This window comes from Sipha flava, unplaced genomic scaffold (assembly GCF_003268045.1).
Source record: "Sipha flava isolate LNK unplaced genomic scaffold, YSA_version1 134_pilon_pilon, whole genome shotgun sequence".
Taxonomy (NCBI): domain Eukaryota; kingdom Metazoa; phylum Arthropoda; class Insecta; order Hemiptera; family Aphididae; genus Sipha; species Sipha flava.
The window spans coordinates 1,284,464-1,306,297 of record NW_020271760.1 but is presented as its reverse complement, the minus strand read 5'-3'; the positions used below and the strand labels follow the sequence as shown (position 1 = coordinate 1,306,297).

The window sequence follows — 21,834 nt, the reverse complement described above, 5'->3', positions numbered from 1 at the left end:
AACACTGCACACGCGCATACACTTTCATTAAAAACATAGGAAATGTGGACGGGTGTGTACACATCACATATGTGTGTATTTTGTGTTTGCCGGATGGGGCGGTACATTTACGTGATGCAACTATTTCAGTGTTGGGCAAATCGTAATCTGATTGATGATTAAAGATTATGATTAAAATTTTTAGTTGTTAATCATAATATAAATTAATGTAATCAATAATCACAATAAAGAATTATTTTAAATGATTAAATTCATAATGTAATCGTAGTATTGATTACGATTACAAAATATGTTAATTTGTAATCATGACTATTTTATGACGATTAATGATTAACGATGTTTCAATAACGATTTTGGCTGAATAACAAATATATTTTGAGATAAAAATTTTAGGGTTGGATTTATAACATGGAAATTCCACCGATAATTTTTTTTTACTTAAAAAAAACATATCGGTGGAATTTACGTTTTTTTTCAGGTAAAATAATAACGTAACTATGGAATTTACATGAAAAAAAGGTCTAAAAAGGTAGCAATTGGTGGAATTTAAATGCGTCCACAATATTGTAGTTATGCGATAAATTTTGTGATAATGATTAACGATTACGAAAATGTAATCATGATTATTGATTACTTTGAAAAATGATTAAAAGATTAATAACTAATGTAGTTTAATAAATTAATCATAATCGATTACATAATTTAATCGTTTATTAATCGATTACGCCCAACACTGATTTCAACTAATATCAAACATTTAAAAATCCATAACTTTGCTAATTTTTAACTTAGGAAGTTGGTTTGACTATTAGAATTTATAAAAAAAATACCTGTCAAAATAATTACCAAAATAAAAGGGGGTTGTCATTAAAAGAAAAAAAGTTGTTATACGCATGCGTGAAATTAAATGGCCTAAAATTAGTTTAATTAGTGTAATAAGTGTATGACAAAGTTTGTTAGGTATCAAAAAAAAAAAAAAAAAAAAATAATTCAAATATATTTAATATGTGCAGAGTTACAAAGTGCTTCCAGCTATCCATTACACGCTGTATACCAATAATGTATATACCATACTATAGTATATTAACAGAAGTTTGTTGGTATTGAGTTAAACTATAATTATAAATAAATAACAGATAAAATAAAAAATTTGGACCCCCCACCAAATTCCTGGGTACACTCCTGCTGTGTGCAGTATGTGATGTTTGTAAAAAACACACACACGATTCAAACGCGTGTGCTGTGTTTCATGTTTGCCATACAATGCGGACGCGCCTTAAAACGTACAGCACAGTGCGATAAAGGTTATTATACGTATGACCATTGATTATAGATAGTAATATCCATAATCAATGGTATGAAAAATAAATATAATATGATAAAAAAAACGACGTGTTGAATCAACGGGTAGTATGTTCGGCGAGGGACAGACATGCGCGCCGCCGACGAAAAGTGGTTGCCGCCATGGTAACGATCGCATTGTGAATAGGGTTTATATAGCACACCGAAGTGCTCGAAAAGGCAACTATGGGCGACGTAATATAGTAATGTAGTCGTGACAACGGCTGCGATGCGATTGGGCGTGCTGTATTATTTTTATTTCCGTGCAACGTTGCCACATATACATTGTTGCACGGTAAATCGGACTGCGAAAATGTTGCCGATACCAGAAAAACTTTTGTAGTTCATGTTTCATCACTTTCATCCGGAATCATTATCTCAATTGTAAATCCCCGAATAGGTACGAAATAAATAATAAAAAAATATTAAATAAATACTATACTATCTTTATAGTTTATATACCTATGCAGTATATAGGTAGTAAGATGCGCATAGGTGCACATAGTATGCACGTTGTATCTACTGTTTCACGTTTCAGCAGTTTAAATTTCGATACATCAGACAGCTGGCTGATGGATATGTCAGATGGTGCTGTAAAAAGCAGTGTACGTCTACAGTACTATTGACGACTGATGATTCCATTTCAGAAAATGCCAGAAAGCATAACCACCCTGCAAATTTAGTTTGAAAAATCGATAGGCAAGTTTATAATAAATAACTTTGGCAACGTCGCATCTAATTTCACGTGCTGTCACGCCTTTGAAGAGTCTAAGTCGAGTGGTTTGACATGATGTGGTACAATGGTATCCCACGCGCAATCGTACTGCGGCGGTGTCAACGACACGAGATGTTTCAGGTAGGGTCGTCCATCCGTTGTACAATCGATCGGCGGGCAGCGTTGCCAACCACTTTCACTTGGTACATCGTACAACGAATATAAAAAACATAGTATTAACAAAAAATAAATTAATTTATAATGTAAAAATAAATGTTAATTTGTACTTCAGATTTTAGAATAGAAAATGTTCAAAAGATATTAGATATTATTGTTGAATAATGCACGTACACATATCAGGTGCGGATCTAGAACACAAATTGGGGGGGGGTCATTTTTTCGACAGTACAAAAAGATAATACACAATTACAAAATAATAAAAGTAAATTATTAATTCAAATTAGAACGTTATGAATATATGAAATTGTTAATTTTTAAAATTAAATAACAAAGTTTAATTTTTCCAAGTTTAAAAATAATATTATCAACATTTATGTGTATATTCTTGTGAATATTGAACAAAACATTTCTTTCCCATGTTTAAACGAAGCCATGAAATCTTAAGCCTTAAAATGCCTGAGAGTAGAGAATGGTCGCATGTATAGTATTTTTTAACAAGAACCTAAATTAGTGATTAGCTGTAGGTGCCATAGCAAGTATATAGTATAATATTATATAAACATACGAATAACGGATTTGGAGTAACCGAGTTGGTTCCCTTTTGTGTACAGGTTAGGCGAGCCAGTGCATTATAGCATATCCAAAATTTTAAAGGTTATATGTATGACATATAGACACAATTATTATATCGATAAGATAGAGTATAGAAATATAATAGATATAATATAGATTACTAGATACTAGCAAATTACTAGCAAACAGAAAAGAAATAACAAATACTCGGAACATTTTATGACTGAGTACATTAATGAGAAGATTACGGGTATTGAATATTTAAAGAAAGTTAGCTTCGAATTTGCAAATCAGTGGTTTTAAAATGTATTTATTATATTTTATTATTTGTATTTCGTACACCTATGTAAGTGATGACTGGTTGACTTCCAAATCAACGATTTAAAATTGTATATTTTTATCATTTTTTTTTAACATACATTAACGCATATTAACCAAGTCTACTTTAAAGTTGACAGTCCTAAGCCTGTTAAATTGAGAAATAAAATGTGTGTAGTTAAACGGAAACCAATTCGGCTATACCTAATAAAGTACCTTTTTCAGACGAGAACCAATTCGGCACGTGGGGTTGGAGCTCGGGAACCAATTCGGTACCAGCCAACGAATTAACAGCAATCTTATCTAAGTTATTTTTCCACCGAAGGTTGAACACTCAAAAATTTCCGCAGATTTTGTATTATATTTATATTTATTCATCAACAATATTATAGTTTATCAGTAAGTTTATAATCACTATTAATATTCTTAGAAATTGGATGGAAATTATGATTTTATGAACAAGTGGTGATGTAGTTTAAATGTATATAAATATAATATGTTGTATAACATTTTTGTTGCAAGAAAAAATGTAATTGAAAAAAAATTAAAAACGCATTTTATGCTTATTTTAATTTTTAAATAAACACAAAGGATCTAATCATGATGTTTTTCTGGGGGGGGGATCATGATCTCCATGACTCTCCCCTTGGATTCGCGCCTGACACATATAATACTTCCTTGAGAAAAAACAATTACTATGACCTAGTTTTGGTGTTCAGGTGCAGTACTAAGTAGCGGTGGGAATTATCCTTCCTTTTGTGAAATCGCTCCAATCAGAACTGTTACAATAAAGTACAGATTCCAAAATACTCTTAACTTCGGTACAATCGGTACAATTTTTTCAAGTTATAATTCTGTTTGGAACGATCAAGTGTACAAGTGTATTCCGGAAAGAATCTTTTCAAAAGCTGGTTGCATCTTTCCGAAAGACGTAATAGATTATCAACAAAAAACGTGGAAATGTTAATATTTTTAAATAGTAATTATTAAATAAATAATATTACGGCAGACCAAAATGTTGGATGTAGTCAAGAGATATTCAGGAGTTAAAGCCAGATTGGCATGGAGATCTAATCTATGCATATAATAGAGAGGAGTGGAAGAATTTTATATTGGCCGCAAAGAGCCTAAATGGTCTACAATGCTAAAAAAAAAAATAAAAAAAAATTTAAATACTATTATTTTATTTTTTATTTTTATCCCTATAATTATTTTAGGCTAAGGAGAATATATTGATTAATTCCGTGTACAGTGTAAAAGACTCTGTACAGCTAATACTAAAATGCTAGGCTAGTAAGGCGAGATGTATTCGTCCCAATACCGTTTCAAACGGCAAAAACCCTAATGTGCGTACGAAGCGTATTCGTTCCTAAGTATTCATTATGAACGATAAGTCGAGTACACTTGAATACTTTATCGTTCCGTACGAAACTAAACAAATCCGAGTGTAACTAAAAAAAAAAAAATGTACCGTTGTAACGAGTATTTTGGAATCGGCACATTCCTTGTAAACTGTATCGATTGGAACGATTCCACAAAAGGAACGATAACTTCGTCAATTTCTGATAAGAATGTTTCAAGAACTGTTTATATTCGTCCACCGATTCACGGCGCGTCGTTTCATCGCAGTTTATTAGCGTAAGCAAATCCTCTCACCATGTGGCTAATCGGTTTGTGTACTACAAATTGTTAGGCTAGGTTTACATTGACGAGCGACGGGCGACAGCGAAGAGGGATTGGCGATGCGCGAATAAAGCATTCATATATTCATAGTCACGATTCGCTAAAGCGACGTTGTTGATTTTTATGTAAAATATTTTATCAAACAAAATTAATTTCTCATTTGCCAATAAGTTATGTATTCGAATAAAAACAAAACAAAAAATACAAGTTTTTAGTTGTATTTCGCCATCTTTTATCTATATATTTTTTAAAACAGCAGAAATCTGCTGCTAACTAGTTATGAACTTACCCGTTAAACCACAAATTGCACCCCCTTCATCCCATATTTTTTTTGTTTTTTCGGTATTTTTATAATCTTTGTGTCGATCTTTCCACAAAATCGGTTTTAATTGAACTTCGGAAATTAGCATTTCTCTTAGTTCAGAAGTAAATTTATTATATTGACTTGTAATTTATTTTAATAATGTGAACCCAGCCTTACATTGTACCGAATACAGCGACAACGATCCATCACTAGTACTGATAAACACTTGCAGCAAATGTTTTGTCAATATGCATTGTATACTTGTCGGTACCAAAAATGTTAAATGTATAATTGTACCAACGTTAATTGATAATCTGAAACATTTTTGTCATCTATTAATTAACTTAAAACTATATGTGCTTGAAAACATCTGGCTTCTCAGTAAAAGAAGATGCAGCCGAATCCGTCCGTGCGCATGCCTATGGTCCTAAATTATCGTACGAATGGAAACGCTGGCGGTGGGAAACCCAAAACGGACAATATTGATTTTGACTTCGTCGTGAGCGAAACGGCAAATATAGGCGACGTATAATATATGTAATATAATAATACAGTAATAACTGCACTGCACAGCGTGTGAACGTTAACTGAGAGCACTCAATATCTTTGCGTAGAGACCTGCAATTTAAATTCTGTTTTTAGTTGGTTTTTATTACATGAAAATACACATTTTTATGATTTGTCGAGTTTTTTTTAACTTAGACAGGCGCATACATTATATATATATATATATATATATACATACGTAGTGAAAATCAATCAAGACATTTCGGAATCTCTTTCATTTTTAACGGATTCATCACTACTTATTGGATTATCTAATACGTCTCATTCACTGTCATCTTCATTGGGGTCAAAATCATCCAACATAACATCGTCAGCTTTATCAAGCCAAGCAGATATGTTATTATCCATAGTTAAATAATGCACAGAAAAAATGTACTTGTTTGGTCGCGTATAGAGAATTTTTCTCATCGTGTGTAACGAGCAGGGTTGCCAACCGTCCCGATTTTTGCGGGACATTCACGATTTTGAGATTTTTTTCCCGCGTCCCGATCAAAATTTATGCGGGACATATTTTTTCCGGGACATAAGGAAATTACTAAGAAACTAAACCATTTATAATCAACGATAAAATGTTTCATTCGTTATCGAGTAAAAAGCAATAATCTATTATTATATTTATAGATACTATGGCATTTGAACATTACAGTTATTACTTATTTATAAATAATATCTAACCAATTACCAAGATATACGTAGATATGTTTATTTTATCTGTATAGTAATCAGTAATAGCGTTTTATTATAATGTGCCAATGTTACTATTATGTTTGAAAAAGCAAGTAAATTACTTCAAAAGTCTGAGACGAGTTCTCCCGAGATATTTTATATTATGAATGAGTTAAAAACTAATATTTCAACTCGCATAAATGAAAAGTTTTATGGCTCAAATTTCATCACATGTAAGAATAAATTATCAGTATCTAACATAAATACTATAAAAAAAAGACTTTGATATGTTCTACAACACTGCATTAACTTATTTATCTAATCATTTTGATTATGAATATTCGCCACTAAAATTTTTGGAACCACTTTGCTTAAAATCAAATTTGTTACTTTATCAAGATATTGCAAAAATAATTGAAGTATTTGGACTAGTTGATGTAATTTCTTTAGATGAAATATTTGAAGAATTTACAATTATCAAGCCTGCTATACCAACAGTTAGCTTCAAAAATAATTTAACTGTTTATGAAAAATGGTTAGAACTTTTATCAATTCAGAAATTAAAAAAATTTTGAAATATTATTAGAATTTATTCTAAGTATTCCACCATCTAATTCTCATGTAGAGAGGGTTTTTTCGATGATGAAACTAAAATGGACAGATGTTAGAAATCGTTGTTCAGTGGACTTAATAAAAAACGAATTAATGATAACACTGAATATATTGCCTTCCACAAATAGTTCCTGTACTGATTTCGTGAACTTAGTGAAAGATGATACAGCTTTTTTTGAATGCCGTGAAGAGCCAGAAAAAATACAATTGGAAAAATTAATAATTATTTACAATTTATAATTTATAATACTTTTTTTTTATTAAAAATTCCGTCTAAAATATTATATTATTATTATTATTATTATTATTATTTTATTAAACATTATGTTTGTTATACAATTTATAATAATAAAGTATATACATATAGAGAGCAAATATATCCATACTTATATCTTATATTATAATATGTTATGCCAGAAATGATTGCCTTTATAATATATTAAAACCTTAAAAAAATGTTCTCATATTGGAAAAAAGTCCCGATTTTTTTAACTGGATAGTTGGCAACCTTGGTAACGAGTCGCGTTACGGATACTGACAATATATAATCAATTACAAAGTCGCTTAATGCCCATATATTTTTAGATTAAATGTATCTGATAAGGTATAGCATAACTACTAGGCAATAAATCGATATAATAGACAGTGGTGACCAAAATAATATCGTGATGAGAGAATATCTAACCAAGCAACCAAGGACGGAAAAAAAATTTATACTGCGCTTGCGGTTGTCTAATGAAGTTAAAAAAAATTCGAAGATCATAAAAATATGTATTTTTATGTAATCAAAAAATCAACTATAAAACAGAATTCAAATCGCAGGTCTCTACGCAAAGATATTGAGTGTTCTCAATTAGCGTTTACTCATTGGATACACACCTAATTGCGAAAAACGGCAAGTAATCACGACGTATTAAAATTATAATATAGTATATTGATAGACGACCAACGAACCATTATCAGCATGGTGGCTAGCGTGCAAATATCACAAACTACAAATTAATTGTTGTGGAAAGCCTAGGAAGGGGGACTACCATGGATGTCAACGATGTATCGATGTTTTTGTAACATCAGTTTTAAATTCGATGTTCCGATGACATCGACATTTTTATATTTTGATCTTTGAACTCGGGATTTTACATTTTTCGTTTGTAAACACAAGTCTAAATACAATTTCCTTTAGTTGTAGTTGTTCTGAGTATGCCACGTACTCATTATCTGTCAAATTAATCATAATTGTTTTTTGTTTAGAGCATGATGGAAACGCAATAAAATAATATATAAGAAAAGTAATTGGTTACCCGATACTGAGTAAAATCGTTGATTATATAATCAATGGTAAAACCAAACGCAATTACCGCACGGGTGTAGTGTGTACCAAGTACGAACATGGTTAAATTTAGAAATCAATAGAAATTAAAATGTATTTTGATGTTGGTGGTGTGGACTATGAACATTATTATATAATACTTATCATAGTCTGCGTTGAGGACAGTGGCTGCTCGTCAGGGGAGGCAAGTGAGGCTCAGCCTCACCTAACTCTTGTAAATAATAAGAAAGTGCATTATATATGTAGTTATTTTCCTACCGCCTTTAACAATTTATTAACCAGTAATAATTTAATTTAAAGTAGAAAAGTTTTTGTTATTACTACCTATTTATCAAAAACCATGACAGAAAATGTTCATGACTTCGTGGAACGATAAAAATTAGATCTACAGATAAGATAAATTAAGATTTTAATTTTATCTTCTATTTGATGAAATAGTCGATGAAACCTCGAGCCGGAAAGTGCCGAAGAGTTCCGAGCGGAGCATCCGAGTTGGGTCCCGAGTACTAGGGGCTAAAATCGCAGGTAGTGTACTTGTTGGGTTCTGGATTTTTATAGGTATTTCAATAGTTGGGTCCTGAATCATTTCAGGTATTACACTAGTTCCTGAATATTTTTTGGTAAGTACTAAATTATACTAACATTTTTCTTCCCACTTTAACAAACTTAGGACTGTCTATGATCTATTTAGACCACTGGTATGGTTAAAAATGTTTTTATAATTTTTTTTTGTTTTTTAGTTTCTTTTCCATTAAAATATAAATTATTAGAATTGTGTTGGTAAAAATATTAAAAAGGTTAAAAATCAAGTACAAAAATACATATCATATAGTATAAGTATAGCCATATAGGTAAATGAAAAAATATTAAAAATGTTAAAATCATTGTATAATATAAATAATAATTAATGGAAAATTAATAAAAAACAAAAAAATACTATTAAAACATTTTTAACCATACCTGTGATCTAAATAGATCATAGACAGTCCAAAGTCTGTTAAAATTAAAAGGGAAATGTTAGTATAACCTCCTGAGGCCCAACACGTATTTAAATTTTGTAATACTACAGGCCCAATGTCCAATTCAATGGACATCTTAAAATATGTGTTATCGATGAAATGGTACCAGATAAAAATGATCAAATACATGTTTATCCTTCTAAATTATCACTAGTTTAAGGTTATATTGACAAAACTATAATATAAATGGCGGGCTTTTGTGGGGATAAGAAAAAATGTCCACTGTAGTGGACAACGGGTTTATGAAAATACAAAAATAAAATTAAGCTTGGGCGCTAAAGCAATTATAATAATTGTCCATTAATAATGGACATTGGACCTCAGGAGGATACTGTAGTACTTACCTAAAATAATTCAGGATCCAACTAGTGTAGTACCTATAAAAATCCGGGACCCAACTAATGTACCTAAAATAATTTGGGACCCACTAGTGTAGTAATTTTAATTTCGGGACCCAATTCGGATGCAGCCGTTCCGAGAGGCTAAATATATTTTTGCGCTGATTTTCCGGTATGATTATGAAACGTATACAGCGGGTAAAGTGAAAAATCGACGTAACATTCACTAATAAACATAGGAACGGGGCATAGACATAAAAGAATTATAGAAAATAATAGAATTTCCTATTATGTCTATGGAACGGGGAGTTGGTCGTAATGTCACTTATGCCTTGTTTACACGTGACGAGTACTCGGCCGCGTCACTCGTTATGTTGCTCGGTCCAGTACCGAAATTGATCGAGTCGGCGGCGTCTACACGTATTTTATTTGCTTGGCCGAATGACACAAATTCACTACACGATCTACTCGGTTGGCTGTTTATACACGCCGAGTACAGTCAATTTTGGTAGTGGCGGTAGTCGTTCGGCCGTGTGAATAAAAACGGTTTTTATTCACTCGCTCGCTCATTTTACAGGGCCGAGTTCTTCGAGTTCACACGGGACAGTGCTCGGTCGAATTGACTCTATCGGCCGAGTACTCGTCACGTGTTAACAAGGCATTAGTGTGCACGGGTAAAACACGATTGCGTATGATTTTACATGATTTAACTACACGATTGCGTACAAAGTTTTTATAGCGTTGATGCCAATTTTCATACTAGTATTGGTGTGTACCACATGCCTACACGAGTGAACTTGAAAATGTTAATACTTTGTGTTTTATCGTCTATATTGCCCGTGTTTATTGTTAATGAAATCAAATATATATCATATATAATAAAATCTCGTTATTTCCGGTTATACACATACGGTAATTCCCGAGTTTCGGTAAAAGTACTAGGTTATAGATGTAAAGGAATCCAAATTTAAGCGTTTTCAAATAGTTTATTAACAATAATTTTATTAAAATAAAAACTGTTGATTTTATTTATTTATCAATTGCTTTTCTTTTATTTAGTTTTGCTCATTTTATTTATTATTTTATTATTAATTTTTTTTTATGTATTATTATAGAACTATATATGTACATATTAGATATAAATACGGCGATATTAGTAAATTTGACAACGTTGCATACAATTTCATAGGCAATCGTGTTTATTTAATTTTCTTACCTACCGTTTTGTTATCCATCTACAAACATACGCAATCGTGTTGCCAAAGAGGACAAATGTACGCAATTGTGTTCTACCCGTAATACTTTTATCGCTAACCAAAGATTCGTATAAAACCATGAACATTTTCACTTTACATTTATATTATAAAAAGTCGTTGTGAAGTTGTACATTATAATTTATTAATACTAATATTTAATAATTACAAACTATTATAACAATCATGCTTCCGTATAATGACATTATTATGAAGTTTCAAAAAATACCGTTTTCGCGCCGTAGTCTAAAAAACAAACGCAATAATTGCATTTAACAATTTAAATATTAAATATCCAAATGTAAAGGTTATATTATCGTTCCTAAATCTTGGTATAATTATCACTAGTGAGATTTTATATGAATTTTGAAATTTCTGCCTTACTCCTTATTCGGTCCACGGAGCCTCCACTGTTTAGGGATAGGAAATATGATTCAGTTAAATGAATCGATTTAGTTCAGTTTATTAAATGGATTCTTTGAAATTCATTTAAAGGTGTATTCATTGATTTAATTTTCTTCTAAACTGTCTTTCGGGTGATGTAGAGGTGACTTGTACAGCGCATACCGCGAGCGAAAGCGTGTCATAAATTAGTGTTATCTGATGTTTATATCCTACTCGAAAATAATGGTACAATACAAATAATTATTTCCAAGAATAGTTTGCCGACGTGGCATCTGTATACAAATGGTATATATTGTATTATGTTATGTGGGTTTTTTTTTGCATACCTACTTATAATTAATATTATTCTATAAGTTAATATTTTATAAAGTTTATTTGAGTTAAAATTTCATTCTGGGCTCTATTGGCTGCATAGACGCAGTACGGTGAGGTATAGGAGGGCTTAGTACACTTATTTTTATCTATCCACTACATTATAGGTACATATACAAATTAAAAATTAAGTAATTTACCATATATAAAAAAAAAGAAAAAAACTTCTTAAAAATAAAGCATTAGTTGCTAATATGGTGCCTGGGGGTAGGTTTAAAAATACCACCCTTAACATACTTATTGTACTGTTGTGTCCATCATAAAAATATATATTATTTAAATAACAACAGTATTAAAATTGTTTAATTGATTATATATATATTATATATTATATTATAAATTATAAATATAGATAAATAATTTTCACGCTGTTGTTATTTATGTAATTTATTTTACAATGGGTTCGTTAAGGGCGGAAATTCACGAATCGAATCGAATTGTTAATCTGATCTTTTATGCGAATTGATTCATTCCTATATGTCAGTGGCGTACATAGAAAAAATTTTCGGGAGGGGCTACTATGACAGAGTTAAATTACCACTGCTATCTAAGAATAACTAACAAGACACAGTAGGTACTTATTTACATTTAATTTAAGAAATGTCTCAAACGATTTAACGTTGAACGCAAATTCTAAATAAGCATAATCATCATTAAAATAGAACATACGTTTAAAATAATTTTTAGGTTTTTTAAAAAATTTTAGGGGAGGGGTCTGTAGCCCACTAGGTACTTCCTATATATGCCACTGATATATGTTGATCCGATAATATAATACAAATTAAAATATTACTTTTCACCTAGACCACAAGCAAAACAGCAACATAATTGTCCTCACATAAACTGCCGCGGTAGTGATTTTTAACCAATATAAATATTATATATTTATATATTACATACAATAATTGTATATTCCTATTTAATATAATACATATTATATGATAAATTGGCAATTTAACTATATAGTATGGTAGTACTAAATTATGTACTTTACCAGGGTCAAAACGTATAATACGGTATAGTATAGTATAAAACACGCATTATATTGGATAAAAATAAAATCCATTATAAACAAAAATGCATTTATCATTTAAACATTTTAAATTTAAACACAATAAAACAAGGAAATATAAATAATAAATAAACAATTGTGGTAATATCAGGAGTATACCCAGGAATTTTTTATGGGGAAGTCTAACATTTTTATTTTATCTGTTCACTAATTATAATTACAGTTTAACTCAATACTAAAAAATTACTGTTAATATACTATAGTATGGTTTATACATTATAGGTATATTATATAATCAATAAACTTTGTATATTGAAGATAATGGGAAATTAAAATACACCATATACTATTATTAAACTATTTACTATTAAATCGTCGAGTATGTAGAAATGGGCGTAATGCGTTTGGCCGAATTTTTAAAAATTGCTATGTATTTGGGTAATTTAGAATAATACGTTTGGGCGAGTGATTTTAAAACATTGTTATGTATTCGGACGACCTTTTTTTAAAATCCTGGGATGCTAAAATACTTATTAATCCATTTTCAATGTTAAAATTCACTAAAACACAGAACACCGAAAACGAAAAGACCCGTTTATCAAGTGGTTAGTGTTACTAAAAATATAATTTTCAATTGAAATGCATTATTTATTTTGTTTTGTATTAAAAATATAATCAATTTTAAGATCCATAATATTAACTAACATTATAATACAAGAGCGTACCCAAGGGGGGGGGGTCGGGTTTGGACCCCCCATTGAAATTTCTAAATACTCAACGATTTAAAAGTAAATAGTATAATAATAGTTTATAGTGTATTTTAATTTCCTATTATCTCCAATATACAAAGTTTATACATTATATAATATACCTATATTGTATAGTATATTAACAGTAATTTTTTAGTATTGAGTTAAACTGTAATTATAATTAGTGAACAGATAAAATAAAAATGTTAGACTCCCCCATAAAAAATTCCTGTGTACGCTTCTGCTATAATACAACTTCACGTTTTCAATATTCAAGCAAATTGATATTTGAAAATATTATAGAGTTACCTATGCTAGTAATAAGACTGTACCATATTTAGGTTGATATAAAATTCCCGTATAAAACGTTTTATACACGTATATTACAAACCCTGACTTTTACTATTATACATGTTATATTGATTATTTTTATATGAATTAATTTAAATTAAGTTAAATATTGTACTTATTGTACTCTGTACATGTTAATCACAACACTAATCTCAAATTAGTTATGACCAGTGATGTATTGCTAAAATAAATCATGGGTACACGCCTTATTTCATGTAGTAACTAGTGAACTAGTGGCGATTTTGGGGGTAAGGCAAGTGAGGCGCCACCTCACCTAAAATTTTTAAATAAAAAAAAATACTCAAAAAGTATATTTCTTGGCTTACTGATAGATCCCATACGTCGATAATAAATCTTAACGTTTTTATGATTTCATTTGAGAAAAAATTCTTTGCCACGTATAATATAAATTATCATTTATAATTATGTATATTATTTCGTGTTTATTATCAAAAACAGCAAAAAACCAATAAAAAAATGCATGGAATAATATTACGTAAACAAACGATGGTGTTTCAGTCGGCGGCAATGTTCCGATGATGTCAATAAGCGCCGTTCAACGTCGCCTTTGAAGTTATTATTTGTGTACACAGTGGCGTAACTGGGAAAAAATTTTGGGGGGGGGGAATATAATATATTATTACCAAATTCCTGACACCCCTCACCCTCACCAATTAAAACATATTTTTATTGTATGTATTTTATACAGTATATCTAATTATTTGATTTTACATAAGTCTTTTAACCCATTTTGTGGTTTAGATTAACATAAATTGTAGGTAGCAGGTACAAGGTACTAATATTGTTAAATAATACCCATAAGAGTTCATTAATAAAAGGTGCTATTTGTACTGTTAGATTATCTGGGAGGGGGGCAAATTATACCTTTATCTCTCAAAAAATTGTCAAGGGGGCACTTGTCCCTCCTCCTTACCCCCCACAATTACGTCACTGTGTGTAAATCAATTACATATACACAGTCGTATGTACACGAATGCTCGCTACTGTTAAATAAGTAGAATTACACATGTGCAGTGATCATCGCGAGGCTCAATTATTATCGTCTGTGTGAACTAAAAAAAATAGATGCGGTAAATATACCAGTAGGTATCATGGTCAGCCCGCAGTTGACGCAAAAACGTAGAATACATTATCAGTTGTTATTGTTATAGCCGGAAGTCGGGACAGCCCTAATTAAACCGTTGTAAATGTAATATTAATTTATATTTCTTATTTCTGTCTTGTTCAGATCGTCGCTTGTGTTGGACGTTGATAGATACAAAATTATAATTATTTTTATGTTTTTAAATTCTATTTACTGTGAATTCTAATTTTTGTTATGAAGGAGGAGTTGGTATATAGGTTGCCTCACCAAAAAAATACTACCAAAACCGCCACTGGTAATAACTATCATATAGTAGGAACCAACAAATTTTTTTCTCGCTTTGCTCAAACAATATTTACTTTACTTATATTCACCCAAAACCTGATAGGATATCATATTTTTGTATTTATTCTATAATAATTCTACATAGTAAATAAATATCCTACGATTTATCATTCACGATTAGTCTTTGGGATCCCACTTTTCTAATGAAAACTTATTAAATTATAACAAATTTGAATTTTTCATTAAAATAAAGAAAAGTGTAAAGAAAACAAAAATAATAATATACCCGATACCGAACCACGTCATAAATATAACCACAAGTTGTATTATTTATATTTGTCAAATTACAAGCTATACGCTAGATACGGCCGTATACCCGCGTATCATTAATTTCTCATGAGCTATACGCCATGGATAAAAATAGCGTATTGGGTATACAGTGTATACTATACACCGTTATAACTGGTTATAACTAAACTAAACACAAGCGTTTTGTTAAAATAATTTTCAAATAAACATTACTAAATTAAATTTCATCGGAATACAAATTGGATCTTGATGTGCGTGACGCGCTTTCTCAGAAATTAAGAAGTGTTATCAATTATAATTTGTAATAAATACCTATGGATATTTCAAACATTTCTTTGTATTTTATAAATAATATATTATGCACCTACAGTACCATTATTTTAAATACATGGTATCCACATACGAGCTTACAAGAACAAATTAGTTAATGATGAATAAAAAATAGTAATTTATAATTTCTTATGATTATGCATATTTTCAAAATCTTAAAGCGTAATATTAAATAATTTCAAATAATAATTAATAGTACAAGTTTATTTAAAGTACTAACATTGATTTTGGGGAACAATTAATAATGTCAATGGAAAATACAGCTGCGTCGTGGCGGTAAATCGAGCATGATACGGTTTTTATGAACATCGTGTCCGAATTACCGGTGCTGTGTGCGGGCACATTACAATACGTGGGTACAGTTTTATTGCCATCGTGGCAGTGTGTGTGGGACCTTAATGCCATAAATTGGTTAAAAAAAAACAGCATATAAAGTGAATCGATCTTTTTTTAGGTAGATCTTTTCATTTCGATGTAAATCAATTGATTTCCAAGAATCGCCGCCCATCACTACTTGGAACGTATGACATCATACATAATCATTATTATAATAATATTATTATGTATATCCCAATCCCAATAATGTATTTCAAATAGGGATGGGTTCTCCCACACTTCGAACCCTCGAACACCTCGAATTTTAAGAAATTCAAACAGTTCGAAGTTCGAGAAAAATGCAAGTTCGAATTCGAACATAATACATAAAGTTAGTTTAATAAAAAAATATAAATTAATAACTTACAAGTTATACGGTAATTAGAAATAAGTTTTAAATAATAACATTAGTTAATAATTTTACTTCTATTATAATATCAAGCTTTTTAGTTTGTCATACCTAGTTGATTAAAATTCAAATTTTTAAGTTTTAACTTTTAAATGTTTTAATTTTTCAAAGTTCGAAAATAGTTCGAAGTACCAACAAGTTCGAGAAAAAAATTATGTTCGAGTTTGTGAAAACTTCAGTTCGACCCATCCCTAATTTCAAACCATGGTATACTAATGAATTTGTAGTTAAGAACCGCGGAAACAACAAACGGCGGGAACGATATTCTGTTCCATGAGAGACGCACAACGCGCAAGTAATGCCAAAACAGCGCGCCAAGTGGCTACTGAAAGTAACCATCTCTCAGCTCATTGTCCGTGCACATCGTTCCTGTTTCGTATTATCTACGATTTTATTTCCTTCCTAAGCTCCGGTGGTCTCTGTTCCGTTAGCTTTTGACGTCCTCGTGTCTGGGTTACCTTTACCGTGACTTGTTGTTCACTGTACGACAGACTTCACCATTTTGTTATCCATTCCAGCTGGCAATCATTGTGTTCGGAACAATCCTACGTTTTCTTTTTGATCGCCAATCTCCACCAACGACTCCCAAGTAAGTACGCGTTTGATCGCGGGAAAACGATATATTTCCACATTGTCTGTATCTAATTCTGCGTTCTTTACATGAGAGACCAAAATGCGCTTTTCGGTCATTGTGAACTATTTGGTGACTATCGTTTTTTATTGTAACGTGGGTTATTGACGCCGGTTGTCGCCGACACCAACCTGTTCGATGGTAGTCAACTCGTACCGTCTTCATAACTAATGTTATTGTCCTTACGGGATTTGGCGCTATTTTAATGCGATGTTCGTCGATTGAGTTTTCTGTGATACGTATCCGGAATATTTTTCGTGGGATTTCAAATTTTTTTTAGTTTTATTCTTGTCATTTTATGTTCTTCATTTGAATGTATGATAAAGAGTATGTCGTTAGAAAATAACTACTCACTTATAGTTAACATTATTTACTTGCAAGTTTCACATTACTATCATTACTCATTATATGGTATTTATCTAATACGGATAATTCTGAAATTAATACAATTTTTAGCACGTAATCTTTCTCAATACGATAAAAAGAGCATTCATCTGTGTAGTAAAACTAAGAGTTAAGGTATCTTAAATTGTGTGTTAGCCAACATATTTTCAACAATTTTATTACCTATTATTAAGTTTTAACTCGCTGTTGTAGGGCTACAACAAATTAGTACTGTTTATAGTGTATAATGTCAATTACTGAAATGGTTAACATTGTTTTTTAAATAGAAAATGCTCACTCATTGAGTTATGCTCATATAATAATATCCTTTTCATACCACAGTTTGAAAAAAAAGTACCTTGAAAGTGTTGATGAAAAAAATAATGGCTTTAATTAACTCAATCCATCTAATTTTATATTAATTCTTGAATTTCTATATTAAACAATTTAAACTCTCAGTATTTTTATCAAATTCTAATAAATTGTATCAATGTATGATACATGTCCATAAATATTTGTAAATATTTTTAGTTTAATGTCTTATCTAATGACTATTGTTTTTAGTTTAAAATAATACCATGAACACTAGAGAGAGGACAACGGACATTGCCGGCTGAAGTAAAAATATGTGATTCGGATTTATCGCGTCTGCTAGAATGCATTCCACACAGAGGTGATGTCGTTTTTACATGTATGCCATAGGACATTTATTAGTATAGACCGGATTTATATTTTCTAAAAAACCTAATACTCATTATATTCTCTTAAAAATCTTAAAAATATGTACAATGTTTTCGAAATTATGCAATAATAATCAACTAACATCAATATATGATACATATATTTTACAATTTTTTTTTTTTTTTTCAACCTTTTAATCGTAAAGTATATACGTAATTGCGTATATAATGGAATATTAATGTACTTCATTAAGAGTACAAATATAGTATAAATATATCATTATAGTCTATAGTATTAAAATTTAAAAACAATATTCCTTTGGTGTATTTTAATTAAATGTTGTAATTAACATTAGAGTCACAATATGAAAAAATAACTAATAATCATATATATTAAAATAAAATAAAACAAAAAAATTTGTTAACAAAAGGTAATCCTTAAATAATAAATATTTAATACAAGATAAAATAACAATATAGGTATATATATATATATTTCTTTGGTTTATACATTAGTAAATATTTACTTTTTGAAGAATAAAAAAGAAACTTGATATACTATTTAAATTTTATTGTATGAATTCACAATAATATATTTTTCCATATTATCTGTACACATGTTACTTCTTCTATCGCTTAAAATTTGTTCATAGAGACTAAATGAACATTCAAAATCAACATATGTTAGAGGTACAAACTTCATGTTAGCAACTACACTGGATGTAAAATATTCTGGGAGATTTTATTGTTTCCACATAAAATGTTCCTAACTTATACTAACATTTGGTAACCCTTATTTTTTTGACATAATTGAGACACTTCAGTTTTTTATTATGTTAAGGTTATCAGGTATATTGGTTGTTTTGCAGACAATCTCCAACGATGACACTTAAGTCAAATAATCTTAAATATGCTAAATGGGCTAAATATTCTCAAATATCCAAAAAATCCTTTTTTTACGAACTTAGAATTAAACGAATCATCCACATTTTTTTACTTTCATACAATTGCATAGACTGTAACAATATGTAAAAACGTAAATCGGGTCTTTATTTATTAGTTTATTATTATTATAATTTAAACTCTTATGAATAATTGGTACAGAACATTATTTAAAGAGAACATTTTCCTCAAATGGAAGAATGTACGACTTATAGAATTGGAGATATTATTTTTCTAATATTAATAATAGTCATTATCCATGTATCAACTATATTTTATCAGTTTATTAAATAATGCTAATTATTATGATTTGAAACATTTTCTGGAACAACTTTGATTTTTTCATATTGTGTACTTATTCACAGTCAATCTTTTATCATTTTTTGATATAAACTATATACTCAAAAAGTAATTAGATTATTACATTTACTTACATTATTATATATTATAATATTGTACTATGGTGCCTATCTCTAACTGTAATATGTGTATTTGCACGCAAATGTAAAATTATTTTTGTTGATATTATTACCTAATGTAAACATAGATATTAGATAATATATATCCATATTTTTTTTTTTGTTTAAATCATATAGTATATGCTATACTTGTTCTATGAAAATGTACATGAACAAGTTCTAAAATGATAATAATAATTGAGACATCAATATTATTCATATTAGAAAAATAATATCTCTGATTTTTGAAGTGGTATATTCTTGTAAATACATTCTTCCAATTGAGAAAAAATGTTTTTTAAAATAATGTTCTATAACAATAAGTGTAACCATTTATATTATAACTATAAAAATCCAATCAATTTTCTATACCGTACATGGTAAAACAATGTTACCATTATGCGGTGGAGCGTATTCTGATGCATTAAATCCAAACTGTTATAATTATCACAGTTCGACACCCTCTCTCTTGTGTTCATGAGTAATTTTTAAGTTATGTTTCGTCTAATATTATTTAGGATTAGTGTAATTTTGGTAGTTCGTTATTTTTTTGACTTCTTAAATCGCTAAAAATGCAGTTAAATTATTTGACACTTCTCTTAATAATTAAGTATATTTGGCAAACATTTTGTAAAATAAACAACTGCATAATTTAAAATTTGACTTACTCCTAATCAATTAGTCAATTATAATTTAATACTTATAATAAATTTACTTTGAAAATCTACATTTATCTTAAAAAATATACTGATCCTGTTTCATTTTATTTTGTATTTTCCAGTTAGTATTGCAATCTATTTTTTGACTATTCTCTACATTGTATGAATACAGGTATCAATGTCTTTAAGAAAATGTAATCTCTATTCTAGTTAAGAAGAAATTTAGGAGGCTATTTGAAACCTGCTGTCTATTGTGTTAAACCTCATATTTATTTCATTATTATCCATATTAATACTTCTTCAAATATAAATTGTATTATATACCTAATCTTATTCTTAAAATATTTTTAAAATCATGACTGTATGCCAGTTTTAAAAACAAATAATCTGCTTTAACATTCTCATTAAAAATATAAATTTTATTTTAGAATGAAAGAATCTGCTAATGCAATTAATGTTCAAGAACCAGGGTCTAGTTCTGGAGCAGAAGAGCAAGAAGAAGAATATTCTGTTGAAAAAATTTTAAACAAGCGTGTCAAAAATGGTAAATCTGAGTATTATTTAAAATGGAAAAATTATTCTGATGAAGACAACACTTGGGAACCTGAAGAAAATCTTGATTGTGAAGAATTGATTAGAGAATATGAAGAACAAGCAAGATTAGAAAAAGAAGAAAAGAGAAAAAAACGTAAACGTACCTCATCTAATTCAACTATCATAAGCTGTGCATCATTGTCTGATGCTAGTACGTCTAAAGATCGTAAAAGAGATACTACTCCTAAACGTAAGGTTGCTGCAGTAGATAAGATCGATAAAGTTGACAAGTTTGACAAAGTTGATAAAGTTGACAAAGCTGATAAAATAGACAAAGCTGATAAAGTTGACAAGGCCAATAAATTAGGTAAAACTCACAAATCTGACAAATCTGACAAAGCTGATGCATCTGATGATTCAGCGGTTGATGAAGATGATGCTAAATCAGATGATGATGATGATGAAACAGAAAGTTTGTATACTGGTGGTGAAATTGATCCCACCAAAGTGCCTGAAAAAATTATTGGTGCTACTGATTCAAGTGGCCAATTGATGTTTTTGTTGAAGTGGAAGGATATTGAAGAAGCTGATTTAATTCCGGCAAAACATGCCAATGAAATGTGTCCACAAATTGTTATTAAGTTTTATGAGGAAAGACTTACATGGCATGCTCCTGAAACCAAGAATGGCATTTAAACTGTATTTAAGCTTAATAAAGAGAAGTTACTCAATCATGAACTTTTTTCAATTATAATTATTATTTGTATATGTCTTATTATTTTATGGCAGTCGTGTTCTACATATGAAAAATATATAATAGATTAAATAATATTGTAAGTGTTTGTGTCTTAATATAATTTTGTACATTGCAATTTTTGTTTCTAAACACTTCTATATAATGATAAAAGTTCTTTTTTAAAGATTTTTGAGTATCTTATCAATTTT

General features: G+C 29.7%; 1 protein-coding gene across 3 annotated transcripts; it reads left to right on the top strand.

Annotated features, from left to right (window-relative positions):
* Positions 1–16,942: 16,942 nt before the first annotated feature.
* Positions 16,943–21,703, top strand: LOC112679352 (chromobox protein homolog 5-like). Of its 3 annotated transcripts, none has more exons than XM_025549125.1 (3): positions 16,943–17,190; positions 18,181–18,289; positions 20,784–21,703. In XM_025549125.1, the coding sequence occupies exons 2-3, from the start codon at positions 18,273–18,275 to the stop codon at positions 21,583–21,585; spliced, it is 819 nt and encodes a 272-aa protein (XP_025404910.1). In that variant the 5' UTR covers positions 16,943–17,190; positions 18,181–18,272; the 3' UTR covers positions 21,586–21,703. The 3 variants fall into 3 exon arrangements, with proteins under 3 accessions (XP_025404910.1, XP_025404913.1, XP_025404911.1); XM_025549128.1 differs by having other exon boundaries at positions 18,181–18,307; XM_025549126.1 differs by lacking the exon at positions 18,181–18,289 and having other exon boundaries at positions 16,944–17,190.
* Positions 21,704–21,834: the final 131 nt, after the last annotated feature.